Below are 26,812 nucleotides of genomic sequence, written 5' to 3'. Positions count from 1 at the left end.
ACTAGTCTCAACTATTGAAATATTATATTTATAAAAACAGATAGCAGACCCCATTGGACACAATGGCTTTTCTAATCAAAAGCATGCTGCCCAGTAACCCATTGAAGGGAATGGGTCTTGGTGGAGGAGAGGAACCAGCGGCGGAGGCCGCCCCCTCCGACCCAGCCAAAGCAGCAGGGATGACACGCGAAGAGTATGAAGAGTACCAGAAACAGGTGGTGGAGGAGAAGTGAGTAGAACACAATCACTTGATTTTGGTTTTGATAGTGCTAGATGGTCAGGGATGAAACATTTACAACAAATTCAATCACAGCAACGATCTGACCTTGACAAGCACTAGGAAACTCCTTTACATTCAATTCTTTTTATTGCAATAAATATATAAATATGCTTTGTAAAATTAATGTTTTTTGGAATTTCAGTCTGTCAAATAGTAGTTATAATCATGTCCATCTTGTTGGAAAAATGTTTTTCTTCCACTGCTCTTGTACTCAAGGTCATAAAATACATGGTAACCATACTGTGCACTTTCTAGAATGCTCTTTGTAGAAAGGATTCCATAGCAAGCAACAGGACAATTATAGCCTTCAATTAATCTCCACTCAATGATCTTTATCTGTCTTCTAAACAAACGTGTTGTTGATAATGATACAGATGAGCTTGTTGTTGTTACTGAAATTGACCTCAAAAACACTGGGGTCCCCACTTTACAAAGTTGGACTAAAATACCAACCCATTTTCTTTTTAAAGATTATTGTGTGGATTTACAGTATAAATGCCACCTATTATCTAAGCATACAAACCCTGCATGGTAAAATGGCGGCTGGGGTTTGACCAGGGATCATTTCACTGGGACTGCAGGTGGGGAGGGGTCTTGATGATGCAGGAAAAACAGAGCTTCAGAAATCAATAAATCGTATTTGGTGTGTAACTTTCACTTTTTTCTTGGTTATTAACTCTACATCAACAGTTTCAGAGAAAATGTAGTCTTTTATCTGAGTGTTGCTGAGTGATAATATTTATGAAGATTGTGCTTAAAATGTTTGGTGGCCATTTTGTTTTATGTAAGAAGATGTTTCTGACCAATAGGGTGCGTATCATTCTTACAGTGAGTTATTGAACAGAATCTGAATCCTGTCCGACTACAAGTGAAGCAGACTTACTATAAGTCACACACTGATGTAGTGTAAATGTCTGTATTCTCCAACACTACTGATGTAGTGTACATGTATGTATTCTCCATCACAAAATGTGTTCTTGTATTATACAACAGTAATCCACTGACAAATGTTTTACCCAAATAGGTTACATAACGAGATTTAAGATGTTTGACTGATTTTAGAACAATTAATGTGGCAGACAGCTTTTGAGACTATATATTTTTTGTAAATTTACAATATATTCCATCCCCCTTCTATATATTTTTTTACAGTTATCTGCCCAACAATCATCACTCTAAAGTTACAAATACATGTTTAATTGAATTTTTAATAGTAATCTTTTTAAAGATGGCATGGTCCCCTGATTGAGTGAAGCAATCAGCAGATGAACTAAGAGTTGCACATTTCACTAAAATAAATTTGGTCCCGGAGTATAAATTAGTCAGCGGGCCCAGAAACCCTAGCGGCGCCCCTGAAGATAGGGAACGTTCTTTACAGCAGATGATTAGTTTGGAACATTCTAACTAAAATGGATTAGGATCCAAACAAATCATCTTTTGTGAAGAATGTTCCCCAACATCAAGATATGAATGTTTGGTGAGATGTGCTATTCTTAGTTCATTTGCTCATTGAATTATTTAATCAAACGACCACACACAAAAATGTTGTATTTATTACAGATTTAAACATTTATTTGTAACGTTTGTACTGTGGCAGATTAATCTGTAACTTACGTTGTGGCATCAAGTCTAATTTTGTTATCATAAGCCTCCTCATTTGCTCCATCATGTGTGTGGTTATGCTGTTCGTCCTCAGTTCCAGAGAAACAGCACTATAAATAAACTATGACATTATACTTTTGCAGATGGGTTGTAGGTGAAGCATGTGTATTTAGATGAAAAACATTTTTATCTAAAAAGAGTACTAAAAAGGAAATATACCTTATAACTGCCAGTGACATTTTAAATACAAAAGGGTAAGCCTGGACCCAGTGAAACAATGCATTTTTACACTAGCATTTGAGTATCAGGCTAACGATGATATTATACTGTCTAAAAATACCTATCTGCACTTCTTACTTATACTCTTTCAATATACACACCAAGAACCACCATCAACAATCAATCATCCCTCAACACACCACACACACACCATACACACATAATAACACACAGTTTTTTGTGTACTGTACACTGACTTGGCCATACATTAATACACAATCAATCGCTAAGTCACTAGACTAAGCAGAAAGGTTAATGCAAAGTGTGTGCACTTTATCTTCATAAGTTCTCATTCCAATAGGATATTTTTGTATAGTTTATCTTTTTTATGTGAGTTTACAAAAAGTTAAACATATCCAACTTCCTGTGTATTTTAGGATGGAGAGAGATGCTGACTTCTTACACAAGAAGGCTGAGAGAGCAACTTTGCGAGTATGCCTCAGAGACAAATACAGGCTCCCCAAGGTAAGTAACTTAGGCAGCCATCTTGTTTCACACACAAAAAGTATTTCTGACTTAATAGAATTTATCCAAACTGAAGAACTTAGGGTTTCAAGTCTCTAAATTGTTAACTAAAATTGTATTTGACAACAGTGTATAGCCATCTATTGTCTGCACATATCACTTGATATGATCAGTTACACTACAGCTACACTACAGTGGTACAGTCAGTCCTAGTGTGTAAATAGTGTTTAATAACAGGCAGCTTCCTCACACTGGCCCAGCCTGCCTTTATCCCCTTTAGAACATGTCAGGTCATACAGGGCAAAGGAAGGTGGACACTGCCAAAGGATTAGGGACCAAGATGTTCAATAAAAGACCTGGAGGAGTTTACTAGTCCCATATTGCAGCCTGGCTTTAGACGTACACACGGCCATCTGCTGTACTGTGCCACAGGTGTCTCTGGGTCAGTAGGAAGGTTAAGGCACTGGACTGACTGACTACTGGAACCATCTACATCACTGGATCCATTTGGTTTTATTACACATTTTTGAAAGTGGTTTCATAAGGATTTGATTTTAATTCTCCAAAATGGACGGAGGAAAAAAGGTACAGTAAGATTAAAATCACTCAACACTATCAACACAAAAAATAGTATTATTGTCTTTATATCTGAATTTAGAAAATATTGCTAGCTGCATTTGATTAACAAAATTCAAGGTCATTGTTGAATTTAACAATAGGAAATGTGTGGGAACCAAGAATCAGCAGCTTTAGTTCTTTACTCCGTGTCTCTTTGGAAAGACATTCATGATTAACATGATTGTGACAGTGTTGTTTTCTCATGATAACATATACAATGAACAAATAACTTCAGGGATATTTTTTTAATTTTTTTTACTCGCACTATTATTCTGCCACAATTACTAAGTGATGTGTGTATATTCCTGCATTAGACAGAGCAGAGATGAAATACATGAATCAAGAATCGTTCTATCCTTCTACTCCGATAGAATTAGTGTTTCGTGTAAAGGTACGGCAGGTGTCTCCAGACACTATTCCCAGTTGGAAGGCTAATACAGGTGTCAGCTAATTCTGTGGAGTGAAGTGTGCGGTTGCGTGTTTCAGGATAAGCTTCCCAAAAAATTCGGTATTTTCAAGGACTACTTATTAGTTTTCATTGCCTCTTTAGTTTATGTTCTCATTTTATGGATGAGATCTCCTGAACAGCCTTCGTTAAACGGGTCATACAGTCTCAAATGCAGATACAAATCCATTGACTGGTTTGACTGATTTTGACTGGTGATAAAGGTCATGTATTTTCAACTATATGGTTTGTAACCAAAGTGTCTCTCTGCTTGATCCTAAAGAGCGAGCAGGATGAGAACATGCTCCAAATGGCAGGTGATGATGTGGACGTTCCTGAGGAGCTCCTCAAAATGGTAGATGAGGACGCCACAGAGGAGGAAGATAAGGACTCCATCCTGGGGCAAATGGGGAACATCCAGAACATGGACATGGACCAGATCAAGGAGAAGGCCTCTGCCATGGCCACTGAGATGAAGACCAAGGCAGAGGAGAAGTGCTCTGTCATGTAGGAAACCCCTGCCCAGAAGGCCAAATGTAACACAGAGAAACAAAGAAAATGGCTTCCCTTTCTTAAAAGTCTGAGGTCTACTGTGGGGATTCAATCAAGACCGCAGAGCTATATTTATGCAGGGGCTCTTTAAAATCAGTATAAGTCTGAGTCTACTATGTCTGAGCAATGTTAACAAATAAAAAAATATTGCTCAGGCAGTTTTGACTGAATTCTGGCCCAATGATTTTCCCATTTCCCTCTCTATGGAAAAGTTCCAACAGCCTCCAAGTCTCACTGTTACCTCCCCAAAACTCCTTGTGTGAATGGTCTTTTTTCGATTTGCTCCTCTCAAATCCTTGTTAGATTCATATAGATGTTTTGGTATGTGTTTTCTGAATAAATGCTGTTATAGTTGTATTTTTCCCCTCTCCCTGTTTTTTGTATTTTTCTCCATCTTTCATCCCATCATTCAAGTTGACACTATTGAGGTTTTATGTTTTGATGATCTGTTACACTTCGCCCACACGTTATCCAGACCACACAACTGGCATTTCAATGTCATATTATAGCATTTCAACCAGCAGTTGTAATCCATAGAAAATCCAAACTGATCAACAATGCAAAGCAAATATGCAGTTTTAAAATGTTAAAACTAGCAACACTATATTTGCAAATACATTGTTTTCACTCCTTAGTTAAAACTAAACATATCATTGTCTGAACATCAGACAAAACATTTAACAATTTTAAATGTGGGCAGAGGCTGGTGACTAATAAAATGACTGATTTGTAGCCTGTTTTATTTGACTATTCCGTCAGCATTATTTAAAGAACACAGAGCTAGCTGTGTGTAAGTCCAAGTAAAGCCACTAATAAACACACACGGATTAAGTGCTTACTAATTCACTAACACCAATAAAAAATGGGTCTTAATTTAATTGGAGATTATTGAAAAACACTTGCTGGAGTTGATTAGACAGAAGAAAAAAGGTCCAAAATCCTGTTTGTTGAGAGTTTCACGTGCTACCAAGTTCATAGGGCCTTACTGAATCTCCAAAAGAGGCTAATAGGATCAATGTAGTTGAAGTCATTGGCCCATCAGGGTTAAATGTCTTTGGCAGCTTCTCCCTGAAAGTGGGACTTGTGATCTCTGACGAGCTGGAAATAAATCCACATACACATTAGCAGAAGGTTACAAACATCTGTCATACATTGTAATATCTATCAAATCTAAGTCAGTAAGTTTTGCATTTGGCTCTCCCCATTGTTATTTTAAAGGTGTTGGTCATCACTTAGATTACAGAATCTGTAGTCTAACTTGCAGTGACCAAGATGATGGTACTGTTCTTTTCTCAACTGAATTAGAGAATTGTTGTTGGTTGATGTACAAAACCATGCACTTATAATGTTACGTGGACATTTGTAGTGTGCATTCTGTTAAATACAAAAATGTGGAGTCAAAACGGATGATTGAGTGCTGAAAGACCTAAATAATTTTTGAATAAGGTTGTTTATGGTTCTAGAAAATATTTAAATTTATTATATGCTATGAATAAATTGACTTAATTATTAGGATACTGTTAGGTGTGTTTGTAGTTATAAACTCCTAATGTGTTCATATGATAATATACAGTTTGGTTCTCTCTTTCTTTCTCTTTCTTTCTCTGTGTGTCACTCACTCTCTCTCTTTCTATCTCTGTCACACACATATTTACAATATCTGTATATATATATTAGTTGTCATGATGGCTGTATAGCAATAGTCGTATTGCAAAACTTGTATTTACTTACACATTACTTCACAGCTCCACACATTTCTGAACATCCATCCAGGTGTAAACATGACAAACACATCCACAGCTTACTTTGCTGAGAACAAATGTTTAGTTTACATTTACATAGTAAGGGTGAAAGAGAAGCGATCATGTCTCATTAGAGTCCCCAACCCCAAACTCTCAGCACTGTCTCTGGGTCTTCCAACACAGTGAGCATCTCTTTGGCAAACAAAGGATAATGTCACCTTGGGTAATTAGGAAAACCGTAATAGTTTTAAGAGTTTTAACTCTTTTGAGTAGAAAAACGTAATCCCCTTAAACAGCGTGTGGCCGAAGGATTACCCAACTGCTGTCAATTGCTGTTAGTGTTAATTACGTATATCACTTCAATATTGATTAAGGACTTAAGACATTTCCTGTTTCTGGTTTGTTCTAGGTTATTCAAATATAAGGTTCTATATGGTACACACTCTGCTGTTATGAGAGGCATGTTGGCACATTATTTAACCTAGGAAACAAACAAAAAAGTACAGTATTCAAATAATGTCAAAAACTGCAAGGAATAGGCCCTCTTGATAAGGCAGACTCATCAACAATCAAAATTAAGCATATTAAATCAAATCAGTATACTAGAAAAATAGCACATTGTATTTTGCTAGATATAAATTATACAAATTATAAAGTTAAAATCAATTATTGCAATTATTTGGTAATAAACAATGTGAACCTTTTTGCTTTGTGTGAAGACTGTGAAGGCATTTTAACAATAGATGTTCACAACACACAACGAGCTGTTGTACTTAAAAAATAGGACTAGCACTTCTCTTACAACTCTGTCGTATGTCATTTAATAATATAATTTATAATAAAATAGCTTTGATTAAATGTAAATCTGACATATTTGCAATCTGTGACCTGACAAAAATCTTGTATTTCTAAATTTCCTCTACCTTAAGCTTTAATCTGTAGGCCGCTCCTTTTTTCCTTTTTTTATTTTATTGCAGGCCATCATGGACATGACATCTGGAGGAGGAAAAGATGGTTTTAAGATTTATGTAAGGCAGTTTAAACCCTTGACTGTGTTGGTGCAAGATTTGAGGTAGGGAGGAGTTAGTGCTAACAGCACTGGGCATTGGTTCACTGGGACAATGTCATTACCCCTAAATCCAGGGCAAATCCGACATGACATCCCCTTTTGACGTGTCGTGGGGGCTGTCACATGGGCATGGGGGGTCTTGCCCGGGGTACTTAAAAGCCCCTAAGAGTGTGCGCTAACAAGTCCGGACAGATTTTTTTACGGAATACACACTTTGCAGTAATATTTTTTTTAGCTTTAACTTTTTTTACATAACATTGATATATTTTAGAATTTAATTTGATTTTACTTTATTTATTTTTCCGTTATTCAAACCTGTTTGGGCTTTTCTACCGCTTCTGAAGCTTCTTCAAGTGAATTCGGTGTTGAAGAGTTTTGACTGAAGAAGTTCTATTTATTCAATGTGGCTCATTGGTTCGCCTATGGAAGTTATGATGGAAGAGCACATGTCACCTTCCGCACGTTTCGTCAGAAGTCCGGTGAACACATCCAGAGTTCACAGCATTGAAGCAATACTGGGATTTAAAGATGAAAACATTTTTCATCAGACAGTCTCGTACAACAGTTCGGGTAAATTACATGTGAAAGATTGCGAGGGAAAAGGGAATGAGAGTATGTCCGCACTCAAGAAAAAACATCACACAGAACATTTTGAAAGTAAGTAGAAAATTGTCAGAATATAGCCTATACTTTTTACTATTGCTTTAAACGTATATTGTATTGGTCTAGCCCTATCCTATTAGTTCAGATCATGTTGGGTTGTACTAAGATGTGTTATTGACACTAAACAAATTGACAACTCATGCATGGCGCTGTGTATTTTCAGGTGTTTGTTGCTCGAGCAGTTTGGGTGCCCCGGCTAGTCCTGACTCACCTGAGGGGGACAGTAAACTTTCTGATGATGAGAATCCTAAGAAAAAGCACAGGCGGAACAGGACGACGTTCACCACCTTTCAGCTTCACGAGCTGGAAAGAGCATTTGAAAAGTCCCACTACCCTGACGTTTACAGTCGAGAGGAACTTGCCCTTAAAGTTAATCTACCGGAAGTTCGAGTGCAGGTAAATTAACTGTCCTCATGCCTCACGTGTTGATAAATAAATAATTGTGTACAATAGTTAGATAAAAATTCAACCGTTCAAATATTTTGCTAACAAAAAACTGGACACGTTTTTCCTTTAGGAATCCAGTAGTCCAAAACATATGCTCCTTTTCAGTAATTTACCAAATATTAAGTACATATAATATTAGAGCCTTTTATGTAGGACTAATATAATTAAACAGTCATATTTCCAGTATTAAAACATTCAGTCTATAGCCATCTAAACGGTTCCATATCGTCATTTATAGTTAGGCCGATGGGCTATAACGTGTTCATTTAGTAATCAATTTCTTTTTTTTATTCAACAACATATTTGCACGTCATACACTTCTGACGACCAAAGGAATTATAAAAAAAAAACGCTTCTGTTCTCGATAAACACTATTGTCTGGACTTTACTTGATTTTTCAAAAATCTAAAATATCAAAACACCATATCATTGTTAATGATATCGTTTGGTAGTTTAACCATGAATGACTAGATATGGCAATTCAAAAATTAATTGTTAAAAAGTCAAGATTATTTTACTCTTAGTTGAATGGATCAGTATTGTTGAGTAAAAAGCATTGGATGATTATTTTGATTCATTGTTAATCATACACTGTTAATAGTATAATCTAGGAACATTATTCAGACTGTATCATCTTGGCAGAATTCATTAGTAAAAAAAAACAATTACCATGATCGTCAAACAAAAAATAAATAAGACTATATTATAAATACATTATTTATTCCAAAAATGTCAACCTATCCAGATAATAGTAATGTGGGGAATTCTACATGACTAACCAAAGTCTTATTGTGTGATTGGTAGGTGTGGTTCCAGAACCGTAGGGCAAAGTGGCGACGCCAGGAGAAGCTGGAAGTCAGCGCCATCAAACTCCAGGACAGCGTCCTGTCTTTTAGCCGCTCTCCTCCACACTCCCTGGGCTCAGGGCTGCAGCTGGAGCCCTGGCTTAGTACCCCCATATCCACCTCTACCACCCTGCAGTCTCTCCCCGGCTTTATCAGCCCCCCGCAAGGCCTTCCCGGCAGTTATACCCCCCCACAGAACTTTCTTAACCCACCCTCTGCCCTCGGACACAACCTGCCCCATTTAGGAACAGCCATTTGCCCTCCATCAACCTACCAGTGCTCTGGGTTCATGGACAAGCTGGTCATAGAGGGGACAGATCCCCGAAACTCCAGCATCGCCTCACTTAGGATGAAGGCTAAGGAGCACATCCAGTCTATTGGGAAGACGTGGTAATATTGGACTGAAGGCATCTTCCTCAAAGGGACATTCAGAGATGAAGGAAGATCCATAGACAAATATGGATACACCCCATGTAATGATGGAAGTTCCTGCTGCTGCTGCTTTTGAGCTACAGACTGCCATACAGAAAACACTTCTTTCTCACCGTACTTCTTTTTCTTCTTGTTGGGCTTGATCTTATGCTGCCGCTGAGTTACAGTGGCAACATTTACGTTGTACGTGTTTGTCTCACTGCTGTCTGTCTGTTATTATTTCATACATTCCAATCTGTTTTCTTAATTTGATTTCTTATGTATCTACTTCCAGGACAATCACACATTAAAATAATTCGTTTAATATTCTACTGCTATTATTTTTATATTTGGTAAATTGACATAATCCGGAGTCCGGATAACTGTACTGAAATGATCTATGAGATGGACACTGCAAGAATAAAATTACCTTAGATAAATAAACTATTATTTTGCACACTTTACATCTGGCTCCTATAAAGATCCTTTTTCTTGGTAATATCATATCTAGATTCCCCATTTGAGGAAACCTCTTCATAACTTTACCAAACGTAAACTTTTGCATCTGTTGTTCATTTGTATTCAGTGTTAATCAACAAATTCGGTTTTACATTTTGTTTTGCTTTGGAGTAATGTTTGTTCCACACTGCAAGACACTATGTAACAACCTTTACAAACTACTTTAAACTTAATCACAGAATTTCACAATGATCGTTTCTTCTTTTCATTTGATCTTCGTATCAAAGCATGAACCTCTTCTCCCTCTAGTGGTACATTATTGAACTCTATGAGTTACAGAAAAAGCAATTTAGCAGTTTTTTTTCCCAAGAAGACAATATATTTTACATAATTTATTATTACCTCAACTGCCTCAAAATCTAAAGCTCCACACTTGCGGCATTACAACCTCCTTACAACAGATCAACCTTAAAACTATATAAATGCGTGCAGGATGGTATAAACTCATCAGATAGGTCTTACATCATAATGGCCTTACTTTTATTGGACAATGCCAGCCACAATAAAGGAAAACCAATACAGCGTACCATGGAATCAGAATACAGATGTGTGTAATTTCCTCCTCATTGATTTGTGCAAACACTATTCCTTTGACACTAGGATTACACTGGAAAAGGGAGGAAGTAGTGTAAGTGGTCCGTACTGCATTATCCATCATTCATCTGTGACAAACGAGGAAATAGAATCAATCCTCCTCCATGCTGTGTGAACAGGATGAGATTTACCAACAAAATTGTGACAGTTAGCTTTTCTTAGTGTGAGCAACCCCTTGCCCAATAATTAAGTCCATTGTTTTCCAGTGGACAGCTGAAAGACACTGGAGGAAAAGATGGTTGCTCAACCTTCAACAATTGAGTTTCCAGACAAAATTCTTTCATGGGTTTTATATGAGTACCCTCTGGAGTAGGAAACAATATGGCTCCTTAACTAATCATTTAAATTTATAGTAAACCATATACCTGACCACAATAGAGTAAGCTTTGGTAGGCTTCAAAAAGGATGGCAAAATAGATTTTAACGTATAATGTAACATTGAAAACATGTATGTAATCCAATTATGTAGGTTACAGTGGGTTATCCTGGCTCTGCCCTCCTAGGCTCTTATGCGATGAGTTTTAAAATGTAATCTTGAACCTGACTGCCTGCAAATAACTCTTGTCTGTCTTCTTGTGGTTAATATATGCTACTACATCTCACCTCGGGCCATTCAACCAGTCTCCAACAGTAATGACCTACATTGAAACATGAGTGAATGCACAGCTATTCACTATGCAGTTATCCCAGTATTATATTTATTAAGAGCTCTAAACACAACATGGTTGGTGTGTATGTGGTGACACCATTAATATATCACAAAAGATAAAGATTTCACAAAAGATTAAGATGGCACAAATATATTGTAAGAATTGAAAATATCTCAACTATATTTGACAAGAAGTGATATATTTACCCTTGAAATGGATTACTAAGAGTATATCAAACAAACGGGTGTCATTCAAATCATGAACCGCTCTAATGAGACCCCATAGGTGTAGGACAGAGAGTGTGTGTCGATGTTAAGCAGTCTCTGTGTGGTTGTATGAGGGAGCATTCTTCAGCTGGCACTGTTCTCCTTTGTGTTCAGAACCTGTAGCAGAAGGCTTTCCAACTTTAGAGAGAAGAATACAAAATACACAGCAGTTCCAGTAGAGTAAAAGTTTGCCATAACAGCCAAATTGCAGTACACATTTGACAAATATTTATCTTATGATTTTAATCTGAAAAGACATGCACAGCATTCTAAACATACCTATGAGAGAGAGAGAGAGAGAGAGAGAGAGAGAGAGAGAGAGAGAGGCAGGTAGGAGAGGCACGAGAACCCTCAACACACAGAAACCATTCTGTACTGACCTTTTGGATAAACATGTCTCTCTCTTGTTGTTCCTGCTGCCTGCTCCGGAACAGAGCCAGTCTGACGGGGGGTTGTCTCTGGGCCTCCCGTCCAAGCAGTAAGGACCCATACAGCCTGGATGGACCTTTGTTTTCTTCTGGGAGACGCACATGGTCACTGGCCTGAGCACGCTCCTCTGCTCCAGAGAGGCTGTCTAAGCTCTTCTTACCCATCAAGTGCCCTAGGAAGCAAATAAAGATTGTAAAGATGATTTTCACAAGATGTAACAATTTTCATAATTTGTAGGTCCTAATCTCAATTTAAAGTTTCAAGTTTCTATGATAGAAAGACAATAGCAACATCTTTTTTTATATTACAACTTGTTTTGTTAACACATATTCAAAAGACAAAAACTACAGCCACAATGTTACATTTCGTAAAATCACCAAAAACCTTTATGGATTCGGTTATTGGAGCTGATGGTGCTCTAGCTGCAATATTTGTACAAGCCAAGTGTGGGACCTCTTTTCTGATTCAATAAACGTAGCCTATCTGATGACACAAAACAGTTCTCTACTTCAATACATTGAGAATTAATATACACCTATAAAATAGCGTTATAGCTCTATAATTATTATTTTTATGTTGATGTCCTCGTAAAGAAATCCTGCTATATTGTTGTCATTGTTGAAGTACTTCTTACCTACTGCCCAGTGGTTGCCGCGTGGATAAACGTTTTCAATAGTTGCTGGATTCTCTGAACATTGCATCACACATGTAATTGATAGCAAAATGACAACCATTGATGACGATGGTTTGTAAATCCATGGATGCCCGATCTCTCCCATGTTATAAAAATGAAAAGTAGTAGGCTACAGAGCAGTCCTGTCGCTTAATCCGAGCAGTTTACATGCGCAAGTCAAACATTCTTCAGACTCAAAAAACGTGTGGTCCTTTATATCATTTCTGGAAGAAACTTCCAACTTGTTGATCTTGACGTTCTGAAGTTGCACACGAGGATCCCGCGGGAGTAATGTTTGTGAATAGGTGATGCTGAAAGTGAAATGCCTTCCTGGTCATCATACGTCAGCAATCTTGAACTCATACACCATCATGATGCTAAAATGACAATTTAAAAATGACAAATTGTAATAACCTGTCATCATCCAAACAATAACGATTCTTTGCCCGGAGACAGAGATGTCACAGTCTTTTCATAAATGTTGGCGTCCGATCTACTGTTAACAGTTAATTGATTTCTTCCACGCAGGTGCAAATTGCCCAAACTAATTTGTGGTTTCACAAGGTCTATTGTAATTCATATAACTCTTTGTGAGACAATAGTAAGATGATTTAGTCAATCCATTATAACAAGGTCCACTAACATTGCAAGGCAAATCAACCCAATTGGCCTAGGATATGTTAAATGTAAATAGTATCCTACGTTTCTCCTAAATTCTATTAGGTTATCGATTTGTGAGATTCTCTTGGGTTTTAAATCGTTTAAAAGTTTGATAAATTGCCTTAACTAGGCCTACCACGTTTACTCTCTTTTAGATCAAAAGTATATCAAACCAGATCGAAAAGTTAACAGTGTCCAGGATGGTATTTGCTATCAAACCAAAGCAACTGGGCAGCATTCATTTTTACTCAAAGGCAAATGTTTTTTCTTTACGGATGTAGCCTATGTGGTCTTGATATTGGACATTATGGAATCAGTTATCAGTGAAGCCAATAAGCTGCTCAATATAGAAGTATCATCCGCATTAAGCAAGAAGCTTGTTGTTATAAATGGGCTTCTATGCACGTCCTCATGATTAAATGTGAATATTTGAGTGATCACATTCATTACAGTTGCGACACAAAGATCACAGTAGAAAGAATAGATGCAGACAGTTTGGGAATCCACCCAATGTGCAGCCTTGCTACAAGCAGGTTACATTTGTACTGATAAGGTTGAACATTTCCTCTGGCTATTGTCACTGCTGTAAAACTCTTCAGTGATTACTGGTAAGACTGCTTCCATGACATCTTCTGTGAATGGCATCATGCACATGATAAGTTCTGTATATTTGTTCATTATTCAACTCTGGCTGTGAATAACTAACACCATGTGATCCTAGCCTTTTGTGTTCTATGTCAATATTGAAACACTTAATTGTTAATCATTTAAAAAAGGATGCATCTCATTGCTGATTGCGTCATTCAGCTGAATGTCAACTACTAACAACTATTGTCCTCACTGACTCACAGAACTGATTAATTTCCCTCAGCAGATCCTCTGCATCCCAACACTCTTATGTGTAAATCACTCTTGGTCATCTCACACCACAAATGAGGACAAAACAATTGGTAAACTCAATGGATTTTAAAATAAAGAGAAAGAGCTTTGTTAAGTTGTTAAGTTGGTGTTGCACTAGGTAACACACACAGTTAGTTGAATGAGGTCCATCAGTTAAGCAAAGTGGAAGACACACAGGCACACTTGATGTGTTCCGTGTCACTCTGAGACACTAACATGACACTAGATGGCAGTGTTTGGTCCTTCTTGTCAAAACCCAAGGCTCAATTAACAAAAATGACCTCACTGGCAAAGTATCATGACAACAATGGAGAATTTTCATTGAAGAGAGTGTGTAATTTAGGGTTGTCCTTTTAGCAGAATGTGTCAATTAAAGTTGATAATATGCTCGAATGGCCATTAGGAAGCCTGTGATGTGTGTCATATTAATGAATAGTGTTCCATTTACTCACTATTTCAATGACATAAAAAGACGCATGAAAAAACATTGTATAAATAATTGCAGCGTTACTCATGATAATCTTGGTTTGAAATTCACAGGGACATTTACATATTTCAATGCATGCTAAATCAAAGAATAACAGAAGAAATATTAATACTGTAATAAAACATTTATTTTAGGATTTAGCATATAGGCTTGAATATACTTTTTTTTAATCATCTGTGGTGGCCATTGAATTTGAAAGATGCAAGATATGTATGTAATATGCACAATTGTAAGATGTATAAACTTATATTTATGTCTCTAGCTAACCTTGAGTACCTGAGGAAGATGAGATGCTTGTAAGCCCTTTAGAAGACCTGATCACAGATTGAGTTTATGAAAGAACACACTCCAGGGTTTCATTGTCTCTGATGATCTTTAAGACAGCATTAGCATTGTGTCATTTTATGTTAAGTTGTTAAAATACATAGGCCTACAAGCAACCATGGTCCACTGCTGGAGATTTAAAAAAATATGGTCTATACAAAAGACTGTGTCAAATTGAAATTTGTAAAAGTCCTTGATGACACAATTCATGTTATAATAATCTGATTTTTTTCAGTGTAATAGTGATTTTTGTCAGTCGATTTGACATGTCTAAACCTATTTCCCACGTTTCTTATTATTGGTCCTTTGATTGTGTGGCATACGGTGCCAGAGAACCACGAAAGGCATTGTGGGTATGCGAAAGTCTGCACCGGCTTCAACGTCACATCTTTTTGAAAGTGTTCGCACATAGCGCATTTCCGATCATTTGTAGGCCTAGATAATAAACGTGTCTTGTAGCATACCTTTAGAATACTTTAGGATATATAAGACCGACGCTGTAACAGTTTTCTTGTCATAATCAAGAATCAAAACGCGTTGAAGAGTCACGTGACCGAATGAATTGGGGTGGGCAGCAACCTCTGCTCCTCTTCGTGCAGCTCTCAACGGTACAGCGCAGAGCTGTGAGCAAGAAGGTATCACACTGGCCTTCTCCCTTTTTAAATGTACATTTTCATTATCTGAACACTGACAGCATTGCTATGTGCAAATGTGACTCATTGATGCTGACAAACAAACATGTATCCTTTGCAGGTGAACTAAAATGCTGGTGATGATTTGAGAAGGCTTGGTGGCATTCTGCCTATGACAGTCTTCTTGTCTGAACATAGTGCTGCCAAGAAAATGACATCAACAAAGACAGCATTTTGCTACTGAGCCCATCTCGACACCCATCTCAGGTAGGTAGTCTATTGCTTATAGATTAAGGTAACTGTATGTGTGGTTTGTACCAATGCAGCCTGGGCAAATTGTCAGAATTAATCCTGGTGAATTGTATCCATATTATATCATATTGTACATCTGTTGTCATAACTGGGTAGCAAAATATTCAGTATTAGTATAAAAAATACACAAACTTATTCAGCATGATGACAATAGTTTTTTTTTTATTGTGTGCTCTATAAAAAAAATCCATAATATGAAAATTGACTTGTTATAAATCTTGATCCAACAGTAATAAAACAATAACCAGATTTAAAAACAGAAAGCATACCTTCGGGTTACCTTGTGACTGAAACAAGCCCAAGGCCTACTATTGATAGTCTGCCCTTTGTAGGCCTACTGTAGGCCAGGCAAGAACATCTTCAAAATGTTGCCCTGCACAGGAAATAAACAGACCCTGATCTTACAGAACAGGACCATTGTGATGTATAAAAGCACTAGCTGTCTTTAAGTCCATCAGGTCTACTAATTATTTTGGCATACGTACATGCCTAGACCTCTTTAACATTCACCCCATGCCCTCTTGAATTTTGTTTTCACCATATTCTCTCATATTTCCCTCTCTCCTCCCCTCCTTTCCTCTGTTCACTGACTTCTCCTCCCTGCACCAGCTGCTGCTGCTCCAGAGCCAGAGGAGTCACTTCTGCCCCCCCCCCCTCCACCCTCCACACACACGTACACAAAAGGCCTGATCGAGCTGTCGAATACTGCCCCTTTTTCCATGCATGTCGCAGAGTCTGGAGAGACGAGGCTGGGGCTGGGGCTGGGCCTGAGGCTGAGGCTGACCTACAGAGCAGGAACACTGTCCCGAGGAGGGAGAATGGGGGCTGGATTGCTTCTGTCAGTGTGCATGATGAGGCCTCCCCAGGAAGATTCCTCATAGTGGAAAAAAACAGACAAGGGTATGGCACTATCTCCTTTATCCCCTGTCTTTGTGTATATGTGTGTGCATGTTTTATGCCTGCATACATTTTGATTGCTGTTTCTGTGTGTTTGTGTATGTGCCTGTTCTTTCCCTGCCCGCGTCAGAAAGAAAGATGACTGCTTGCGTATGTGTGTCATGGGCCTTTGTTTCACAGATGGGTCAGACAGCTACCTAGGACTATAGGGATAATGACAGAGCGGCTAATTTATGGCCAAATTAGGCTGTCTGAGAGAAAGACAACATGACATTGAGTAGACAGAAAGACAAGCTTCCAGTGACACAGCCAGGAAAGCTTGCTCAGATGCAGGCAGACAGGGCCAGGTACCGACGTCTTACTTACTCTGCGGCTGCTCCTTCTGAGCTCTGCAGAGCTTGTTCATACAATCCAAACTTGTTTAAAACAATATGTGCCTAAACTCACATGCTTTCTGTTCTGAGTCTTCTGTTTGTCTGTGTTTATTACAGTCTTCTGGGTTCGTGTTTACATGAGAATAGCTGTGAAACCACCATAGGGTATCGCAGTTTTTTCCCACTGAAGTTGTTTATGCGTTATCAAGGCCTATTTATATAGCCTGGTTTGTGACCTGAATTCCAAATTAGTTTGGCACATATCAGGAGCACATTCTAGAATTGATCTAGAATTTTCTCATGTGTAACACCAACACGGCCCCCCCACAACACCGTCAGAGTTTTTTGGTTAATTATAATGAATAAATCCAGTCAGCCACAGCAGCCAGAGAAATACGCACAGTGTCTGAGTGGCTGTTCTGCAGCATAGGCTTTACGTGACCATAACCGGCTGAAACTGGTTTGAGGCAGACAGAGGGCTCAGGAACAATGCAGTCTCTGTGCTACACTGGGAGAGAGATAGCCCTGGCTGTTCCACGGCAGACCTTCTAGCAGAGAACGAGACTTCAGCAGGAAGTCTCTGGTTGTGTAGCAGACTCGCCCGTCTGCAGTCTGTACTTTGGATGTGCAAGCCGAGGCTTACTACAGGCAGCGAGAGCTGAGGATGAGGCGGGGGTGGGGAGGGGGGTAAGTCTACAGCCCTTTAGCCTGCAGCCCTAGAGCCAAGCTCACAGGACCATTGCTTGTCTGTCTGCTGAGGCTGCTAGAAGCACAGAGAATGACTCAGGAGTGTCACACACCACACACATCTCTGGGGGATGAAACCTGACCTCCCTGTTTTGCGCCCTGGTGTGTTGTGAGGAGGAATGGATGGGGGTGGTGGTTTGATGATGTTGAATCTATAGAGGCAGGAAGGAAGGAGGTTTGTAGCCTGGAGAGAGACAGAGGTCGAGAAGTGGCTCATTGGCGTGCTTCCACTATTGCGTCTTTCTATCGGCACTGTCATTTGAATTTTTGACGTGGCATGGTTAGGGTACGTGGATGTATTGTAACTAGTAACATGCTACAGGACGTCTTCTGTCCTCTGAAATCAGCAGCACCCCCCAAATACACACAAACACTTTTCTTCATCTCTCTTTCTCTTTCTCCCCGCTCCTTCTCAATCTCAATTTTTTTCTCAGTCTTTCTTTTCTATTTCTTCTCTTTGCTTGGCTGCTCCTTGTGGCAATGTTGTCATCTGTAGCCGGGGAGATGTTTTGTTTTGTTTGCTAGCCAGGTCAGATGTTAGTAGCTGATCACGTGTATTCATTTCTCTGTCCTCCATTTTGATCAACCAGAAGTCCTGCTTTCATCCAAGCTGGGGGGTATTCCAGAAAGCAGGTTATGCAACATAACCGGGTAAGTTAACCCACCAGTTGATTCACAATGTTGCAGCAACCTACTGAAAATGTTGCTACAACGCTGGGTGTCAGCTGGGGAGTAAGCTGCTTTCTGGAGTACCGCCCTGGTCAGCTCCATGTCTTCTGCCTCACACAACAACTTGCAGACATAATGTCCTTCCTGAAGTTCTTTGAAACAACATTATTATTCTGTATATATATAATAATAATTGTCATTTGTAATGCACCTTTATTGCACCTAAAGCGTTACAAACAGTAAACATTACAATCATAAAACATAATATACAATTATACTAAGAACAGACACAAATACATTCACAATTAAAAACAACAAAGTGACTACACAATTCACAAATGCATTCCCATGCTTACACAATCTATATACAGAAAATACATGTTTCTAATTGGGTTGGATGTATGATAAAGTTACAGTATACTTTTGATGTTTGTCAAATTAGTTCATTATTTGGGTCATGTTAAATACCAGGTTTTTATTATGATTTGATTGCAAGACTAAGTGATAGAGTGGTCAATGATTGCCAAATTGCTCAGAAGACCTACATATAGAGGGTTTGACAAATGTTATAAGTTGCATGTGATCAGAGAATTGGTGTGTAGAGAATTCTAATAATATGTTACATAAGTAAGAACCGTTTTGGACCAAGATGTGAAATTGTGGGAAATTCTAGAAATTCTGTTTTGTTTGACAGTAATGCTACTTTTCTTCACTACAGTCAATGAGAACCTGTTGTATTGTATTATTTTACCATCTTATAGTGCTATAATGTTGTATGTCACTAGAATGTAGCAGGAGGGAGAGTAGCACACCATGTGGATGACAGTGGTATTATTAATGCAGTGGATTGAAGTGCACTATTTGGCCAATAGTATACTGACACTTGATTGTTGAACCTTTCTTTAAAACAAATAGAGTATTACAATTTGAATTGGTTCCCCTTGTGCTTCTATAACTGCCTTCACATTTCTGGAAAGGCTTTTCAACAAGAGTGTTAGAATAGTTGTGATTGTCAGACTTGAATAATTTGCATTGATGTTTCTCCATCCATATTTGTCTCCTAAGGCTGATCTTGTCACCACCGTGAAAGGACCATGGGAGATGTGAAGACTCCTGACTTTGACGACCTGCTGGCAGCCTTCGATATCCCTTACATGGTAGACCCCAATGCAGCCATCGAGTTGAGCCATGATGACCAAAAACCCAGCATCCCCCAAGAGAACGAGGCCCACACCCCGTCTTCTGGCCCAGATGCAGGCATCAGCGTCATCGTCAAAAATGTCCGCAACCTGGATGCCAGTCAGCATGCCCAGTTGGAGAAACAAGTCCACTCCCATGCAACCATTGGCAATGGGCTCCATAATGGCATCCCTGCCATGTCGCCTATCAATCGATATGGGATGAATGGAGCAGAAATATCATCCTTTCAGGTGGGGGGTTGCAGTCAGGCTGTCAGTAGTCCTTCAACCTTTAACCAGTTCAGTCCCATATCTAGCGCAGAGGAGTTTGATGATGATGATAAGACTGAAATGGATGACCCTATGGACCAGCAGAAAAGTCACATATTCTTTCGCCCAGCCCAAGATCCCATAAAAGTCCCTCTCATTAAAAGAGAGAACCAGACCAAAATAACCACATTGACAGGCCGTCTAGCCAATCCCGGGTCCAATGGAAATCGTGATCAATCTAAAGTTAATAAAAACAACAAAAACAATGGTGCTTTGAGCCGTTTTACCCTGCAAGACTCCCTTAAAACAAGGAAAGTGGAGGCCCAAGTCGAAGACCTGGATGATAAGTCCATGGAAGTGAGGGAGCCTGGAGACCATTCAGGTCAGGCTGCTTTATCCACCATCTCCCAGGACAAGGCCAAATCGTCAGCCAAGCTCTCTTACTGCATGGCTGCCATAGCTGCCCTCAGTGCCAAAGTCACAGCAGATACAGGGCTGTCAGAGTCCTTCACTACGCAGAGAGAATCACAAGCTCCCCAGAGGGTGCCTCCCAAGAAGGGCAGAGAGGACACTAGGGTGACGGAGACGCTCACAGAACACGAGTCACCTTTGGAAGTGGCCAAGATGCTACTGACTAAACAGCCTGACAGTCCACTCGACATCCCCAGTGAGGGTGGCAGTAAGGGTTCCCCGTCCTCACCCACGGGCTGCACCCCTGTCATCCCCAAAGTACGAATCAAAACCATCAAGACCTCGTCAGGCCAGATCAAACGCACTGTCACCAGAGTCCTGCCCGAGTTTGACCCATTGTTTCTCAAGAAAGGTGAAAACAACGCCTCCATTGTGGTCTCTTCCATCCTGTCCTCCCCCATGTCTACCTCCATATTCTCCACCCAAGCACGGACCTCCCTGCCTGCCACAGTTGTAGCCAGTTCCGCAGGTCCCACCATGGAGATAACCAAACAGATGACCATCAAGCCCGTGGCCACAGCCTTCTTGCCCGTGTCCGCGGTAAAGACAGCAGGGTCCCAGGTCATCAACCTGAAACTGGCCAACAACACCACCGTAAAGGCTACGGTCATCCCTGCCACCTCAGTGCAGAGTGCCAGCAGTGCCATCCTCAAGGCGGCCAATGCCATCCAGCAGCAGGCCGTCATGTTGCCAACCTCCAGCCTGGCCAACGCCAAACTCATACCAAAAACCGTCCACCTCACCAACTTGAACCTCCTGCCTCAGACAGCCTTGGCCACTGAGTTCCACCAGGTCCTGTCAAAGCCATTACAGCAGCAGCCCATCACGCAGGCTCTTCTGGCAGCCAAGGGCCAGCCGCAGCTTCCTAGGAAGCTCTCCAGGATACAGGTGTTGGCCAGCTCTCAGAGCTCCATGGTGGAGGCCTTTAACAAGGTTCTGAGCAGCATCAACCCCGTACCGGTGTATGTACCCAACCTCAGCCCCCCCTCCTTGGCCTGTATCTCCTTGCCTTCGCGAGGCTACAAGTGCCTGGAGTGTGGGGACTCATTTGCCCTGGAGAAGAGCCTCACGCAGCACTACGACCGCCGCAGTGTACGCATCGAGGTCACCTGCAACCACTGCACCAAAAACCTGGTTTTCTACAACAAATGCAGTTTGCTGTCCCACGCCCGAGGGCACAAGGATAAGGGCGTGGCCATGCAATGCTCTCACCTCATCCTCAAGCCAATCCCTGCAGACCAGATGATTACCGTGTCCTTTTCACCGGCCTCCACCCGAATCTCCACCCTGGCCCAGTGCTCTACTAGACAGCTTCCAGGAAAGGGACTCCAGGCAGCAGTGGTCTGTGCCCCCTCTGGCACCCCCCAGATGGCAGCCATGCCCCTTGAGGGCGACACCCCTCGCCTCTGCAGACACAGCCTCAAGTGTCTGGAGTGCAGCGAGGTGTTCCAGGACGAGAGCTCTCTAGCTTTGCACTATCAGCAGCCTCTGGAGTCCTGTAAACAGGTGTGCATATGTTTGAGCTTGTGTGTATGTTTCTGAAAGTTTTTCTGTGCTGTATGTTTCGAGTAATGGGGATGAAATACTTACATTACACTTATTTAAATTCATTCAGCAGCTGCTTTTGTCAAAAGCAACAAAAGTGCATACCGTAAAGTACAGTAGATAATCAAGGACACTGTTCTAACAGTATTACAGTGCCAAGGAATAGTATGTGTTTCAAAACACAGTGCAATAACAATATCACAATAAAGGGTACATTTCAACAGAGCTGACGTGTGTCTTGCAACTCCTTTTGCATTCATAGAAAACCTGCACTATCTGCCAGATGCTGCTGCCCAACCAGTGCAGTTTCACCTCCCATCAACGGATCCACCAGCACAAGTCACCTTATATCTGCCCAGAGTGTGGAGCCATCTGTCGCTCGGTCCACTTCCAGTCCCACGTCACAAAGAACTGCCTGCACTACACACGCAGAGTGGGCTACCGGTCAGACTCAGTCTTCTGCTTTTCTACAAAGGGACCTGTTTAGTCTGTTCAAATCATTATATTAGTTATATATGAGTTATAGAAGATTCTTGTTATTGGACTTTGTTTCATGTGGTTTGTTCAATACAGCACCACAAAGAATATCCAAATGTTAACCCCCCCCCCTCTCCCCCTACCCCACTCAATATTGAAGTGTCCTCTGCACAATTTATATTCCTTCCTTCTCATTTCAACGTGCCACTTGGTCAATCATGGCTAAGTAATTGCACAGCAATTTCAGTGTCAATTATCCCTTTGCATCAAGTACCAAAACGCCATTAAGGGTGACGTTTGAAGGTGTTTTTCTCCCCCTTGTTCCTGTCTCTCTCTCTGTGTCTCTCCCTCTCTGTGTTCTCCAGCTGTGTACACTGCAGCGTCATCTACACTGACGTGGCTGCCCTCAAGGCTCACCTCCAGAGTACCCACTGTGAGATCTTCTACAAATGCCCTATATGCCCCATGGCCTTCAAATCTGCCCCGGGTACCCACTCCCATGCTGACACACAGCATCCTGGGATCAAGATAGGAGAGTCCAAGTAAGTCCTGACATGGTTTCAGTTCACACAAAACAAGTCTGTTTCCAATTGTCGTTTTTCTATACTTTTAATATACCATGTCAGTCTCGGAAAAAGCTGTTAACGTTGCACGATGCACTTTTAAAGGTTTAGTCCTAACCCTTTTTATTCATGTATGTCCAACGTTGTTAAGTTTTCATGGCATCCTGCTCTCTCATGACCACTGCATTCCAGTTTGCTTTTGTATGTTGTTGACGCTCAAGCCCTTTCTGCTTCCCCAAATTAATCCAACCCAGTTTTGACGAGAAGCTGTTATCTTTTATCTGTATCATAATCCTTTTTGGTCAGACCTATTCACGAATTATAGTGAATGGTTGCGTGTTAAATAATGTTAGATATGGTAGCTTTGTCGCTGTATTTTCACTCATGGTGACCTTTCTCTAAATGCAACCCATCCCCCTACCTTCCACTCCCCATCACCAAACCACTAATGAATTTCCCCGACTGGAGCAGGTGTGCGTACATGTACCCAGGACCCTATGAGCTCTCTCAGAAATGGTTCATTTAGAAGCTCACAGAAAACAGCACCTGGTCCTGAGTACATTCTCCAGAGAATGACAAGGCTGCTCCTCTGTTGTCTTTCAGGTTGATATATAAGTGTTCCATGTGCGATACGGTGTTTACCCAGCAGGCCTTGCTCTACTCCCACTTTGACCATCATCTGGCCAGTCAGAAGGTGTCTGTCTTCAAATGCCCGGACTGCTCAATGCACTATGTCCAGAAACAGCTAATGCTGGATCACATAAAGGTATCTTCATAGTCAGAAGGGAACTGAGCTTTGTGTCAGAAACAAATGTGGTAAAAGGCATTTGTTAAACAAACAAGCCAACAAAAAAATTGGGTATACAAAAACATCAGATTTTAGGTTTGTCTGTGGGTTTGTCTCTAAAGGCCATGCATGGCACCCTGAAATCCATCGAGGGCCCACCCAACCTGGGCATCAACCGGCCCCTCAACACCAAGCCCACCAAACCCCTGTCTGTGAGCCCCAACAACAGGGCGGGGCCTGGACTCAATGGCATGGACAGCAGGGACAAGAAACCACCGTCCTCATCCTCCCCCATCAAGAAGCCCCTTGCCCCCGGGTGGAAGTGCACACAGTGTGAGCGCCTCTTTCCTCAGCGGGAGGTCTTTGTGGCCCACATGAGACGGGAGCACGGCAAGGTCAGTAGTGAAGATCTGAAAAGTAGAAGAGAGGGGCCCTTTCCTGAAAGGAGTCCAAATTGAAATGTTCGGTTGTAGCTTTCATGTCACCTCTGCCCACAGCACCTGAAAAAGCACCCGTGTCCTCAGTGCGACAAGTCCTTCAGCTCCTCCCACAGCCTGTGCCGACACAACCGTATCAAACACAAGGGGCTTCGCAAGATCTACTCCTGCCCGTGGGTACTCCTGCTGCAACATACTGGAGCTAGTGGACACATCAGTAGCACCGACACACATAAAAACCTGGGTCTTGAAATGCTGTACTCTCAAAATGATTTGAAATTATTTATCAGGACTCAACTTTTAAAGTATTTCACCCTGGTGTGGGAAATATTTACTGTCTCATTCACAGACAGATGTTTAAATAGAAGCCATATTTATTTCTCTTTTTTTTGACGTCACTATAGACACTGCCCAGATCTCAATCAAACGTTTACCAAGAGGTTGATGCTGGACAAACACATTCAGCTGGTGCACGATATCAAGGGTCTGGAGGGGAAGTCAGCACGGGACCATGAAATCCTGGAGGACACACCTGAAAAGGTACGGCAACTTCACACACACACACACACACACACACACACACACACACATACACACACTGTATACACTTATGCTCACATAAACATTCACAGGCTAACAGCCCTCTGTGTGGTACTGGTCCTCCTCACCTGTTTCCACTCAGGCCCCCAGCCTTAAGAGAAACCAAGAAAAAGACGAGGGGTCTCCCGATGTGCGGTCCAGGGGCTCCGAGGCTCAGCCCCTGAAGAAGCTCAAGGTGAATGTTTTCAAAGAGCGCACGTGTGCTGTTTGTGGCTTCACCACTGAAGAGGTCGACACCTTCCGTGGCCACATCCCGCAGCATAAGTCGGATGGCTCGTCTTTCCAGTGCAGGGAGTGTGGCCTGTGCTACACCTCCCACCCTTCGCTGGCCCGACACCTCTTCATCGTCCATCGGGTAAAGGAGCCGCACAGTTTGGCCCGACGCTTTGGAGCCCTCGAAGACGACGAGAGCCAGCAAGAGAACCAGCTGGGGCCATCAAACAGCAACGGCGACGGGACACCAGAGACCAAATGCAAAGTGTGTGGGAAGATGTTTGAGACGGAAGGTAGCTTAAACACACACATGAGGACACATGGCATGGCTTTCATCAAGTCCAAAAGACTGAGCATGGCGGAGAAATAGGAGTCAGACAGTGTGTTGGAGGGGCCTTTGAAAGCCTCTCCTTCCGCCCCACAGATACAACATTATCGCTGACGCCATTCTCACCAGTCCCACACAGTCTTCTGGGTGTCACCATTGACTCCTTCAATCACATATAGAAAGAATATACAGTATATGACAATATATACACACAGATTCTGAATGTGTAATACAAGTATGTGATAGATTCAAAGTGAATTTACATGTATTTAAATCAAGAATATGACATGACAACATTTTGTACACTTTACGACAGTTGTTTTTTATTAGTGTTGTTTTATACTGCGTCAAATATGTTTTCATGATTGTCCTCTCACCCTGATGGGTCCCAGTGAACATTCTGAGGGTTTGACAGTTAGTAAGGATTTGTTCTCTACTATGGGTTAATGCCTATTTCAGAAAGAATACACAGTTTAAGGTCTGTTTCCCAGACACTTTAACAGCCTAGTCCTCTGCCAGGGCCCTGAGATCCAAACTTTTAAGTTTTTACATTTAGTAGACGCTCTTATCCAGAGTGACCTAACAGTAAGTACAGGGACATTCTCCCCAAGGCAAGTAGGGTGAAGTCCCTTGCCCAAGGACACAATGTCATTTGGCACGGCCGGGAATCGAACCAAGAACCTTCTGATTAATAGCCCGACTCCCTAACCACTCAGCCATCTGACCCCCCCTTGTTTTTCATCTGAAATGAAGATTTCAGTCCATACCTCCATGTTAAATCAGACACATTCAGGACAGGTGGACACATCTGAAGGAGAACTGTGAATGTGGTATGCCTGGCCTAACTACAACAACAGGAAATGGGTCCTTGATCATAAAATCTGTGATCAACATTGTCCCTGTCACAGCTAAGAGCAGGACAATCAGTACAGAATGTGCAAGTTGGGTCCGCTTTGCCATCTCACCTCTCTATCTTTACAAAGCCATGTGTTATTTCTGAAGGGTCAATTAGCAAACGATTCAAACTGTTCAAACAATCAAGAGGACTGCCTTTAATTCTCACATCTGGTTGACGCCTGTTTTGTTTCCACCATGGTTTTTGGATATGACCTTTTCTAGAAAGATTGTGTAGAGATATATCTGCATGAGAGAAGCTATAGATAGTTGTTTTCAGTTTCTAGAATGTGTCTTGCTGCTGGCCTCCCCTACATGTGTCTCAGCACTGGATACATTCAGCTCTTGGTGTAAATAAACTGTGGAACTAGAGGTGCGATTTGATGTCCACATGGAACATCAGATCCTCTGAGAAACAAATGACTTTGTTTGTCCGCCCTCGTTCATTAACCATCACGTTGGCACAGAAGACAACAGACCTACAGAATCACAGAAGCA

At 41.1% G+C, this 26,812-nt stretch overlaps 4 protein-coding genes across 4 annotated transcripts; 3 read left to right on the top strand and 1 right to left on the bottom strand.

The window, feature by feature from the left end:
• The first annotated feature begins 62 nt into the window (after positions 1-62).
• On the top strand, positions 63-4,200 carry cplx4a (complexin 4a). Its single transcript, XM_084687493.1, has 3 exons — positions 63-229; positions 2,539-2,626; positions 3,973-4,200. The coding sequence occupies exons 1-3, from the start codon at positions 63-65 to the stop codon at positions 4,198-4,200; spliced, it is 483 nt and encodes a 160-aa protein (XP_084543619.1).
• A 3,253-nt stretch (positions 4,201-7,453) lies between these two features.
• On the top strand, positions 7,454-9,401 carry rax (retina and anterior neural fold homeobox). The gene is made up of 3 exons (XM_084687268.1): positions 7,454-7,709; positions 7,879-8,111; positions 8,967-9,401. Exons 1-3 carry the CDS (start codon positions 7,454-7,456, stop codon positions 9,399-9,401), a joined length of 924 nt encoding a protein of 307 aa, XP_084543394.1.
• Positions 9,402-10,505: 1,104 nt separating this feature from the next.
• Positions 10,506-12,865, bottom strand: grp (gastrin-releasing peptide). The gene is made up of 3 exons (XM_084687597.1): positions 12,511-12,865; positions 11,828-12,048; positions 10,506-11,585 (listed from the first exon to the last, which is right to left on the bottom strand). Exons 1-3 carry the CDS (start codon positions 12,653-12,655, stop codon positions 11,532-11,534), a joined length of 420 nt encoding a protein of 139 aa, XP_084543723.1. The 5' UTR covers positions 12,656-12,865; the 3' UTR covers positions 10,506-11,531.
• A 3,752-nt stretch (positions 12,866-16,617) lies between these two features.
• Positions 16,618-26,737, top strand: znf532 (zinc finger protein 532). The gene is made up of 9 exons (XM_084687890.1): positions 16,618-16,764; positions 19,617-21,976; positions 22,278-22,459; positions 22,858-23,034; positions 23,659-23,821; positions 23,965-24,237; positions 24,340-24,452; positions 24,684-24,819; positions 24,962-26,737. Exons 2-9 carry the CDS (start codon positions 19,646-19,648, stop codon positions 25,460-25,462), a joined length of 3,876 nt encoding a protein of 1,291 aa, XP_084544016.1. The 5' UTR covers positions 16,618-16,764; positions 19,617-19,645; the 3' UTR covers positions 25,463-26,737.
• Positions 26,738-26,812: the final 75 nt, after the last annotated feature.

This window comes from Hypomesus nipponensis, chromosome 22 (assembly GCF_054491055.1).
Source record: "Hypomesus nipponensis isolate SF chromosome 22, ASM5449105v1, whole genome shotgun sequence".
In the NCBI taxonomy this organism is placed as follows: Eukaryota; Metazoa; Chordata; class Actinopteri; order Osmeriformes; family Osmeridae; genus Hypomesus; species Hypomesus nipponensis.
Note: the sequence above shows the minus strand (reverse complement) of the source record. Positions and strands in the feature narration are given on the sequence as shown.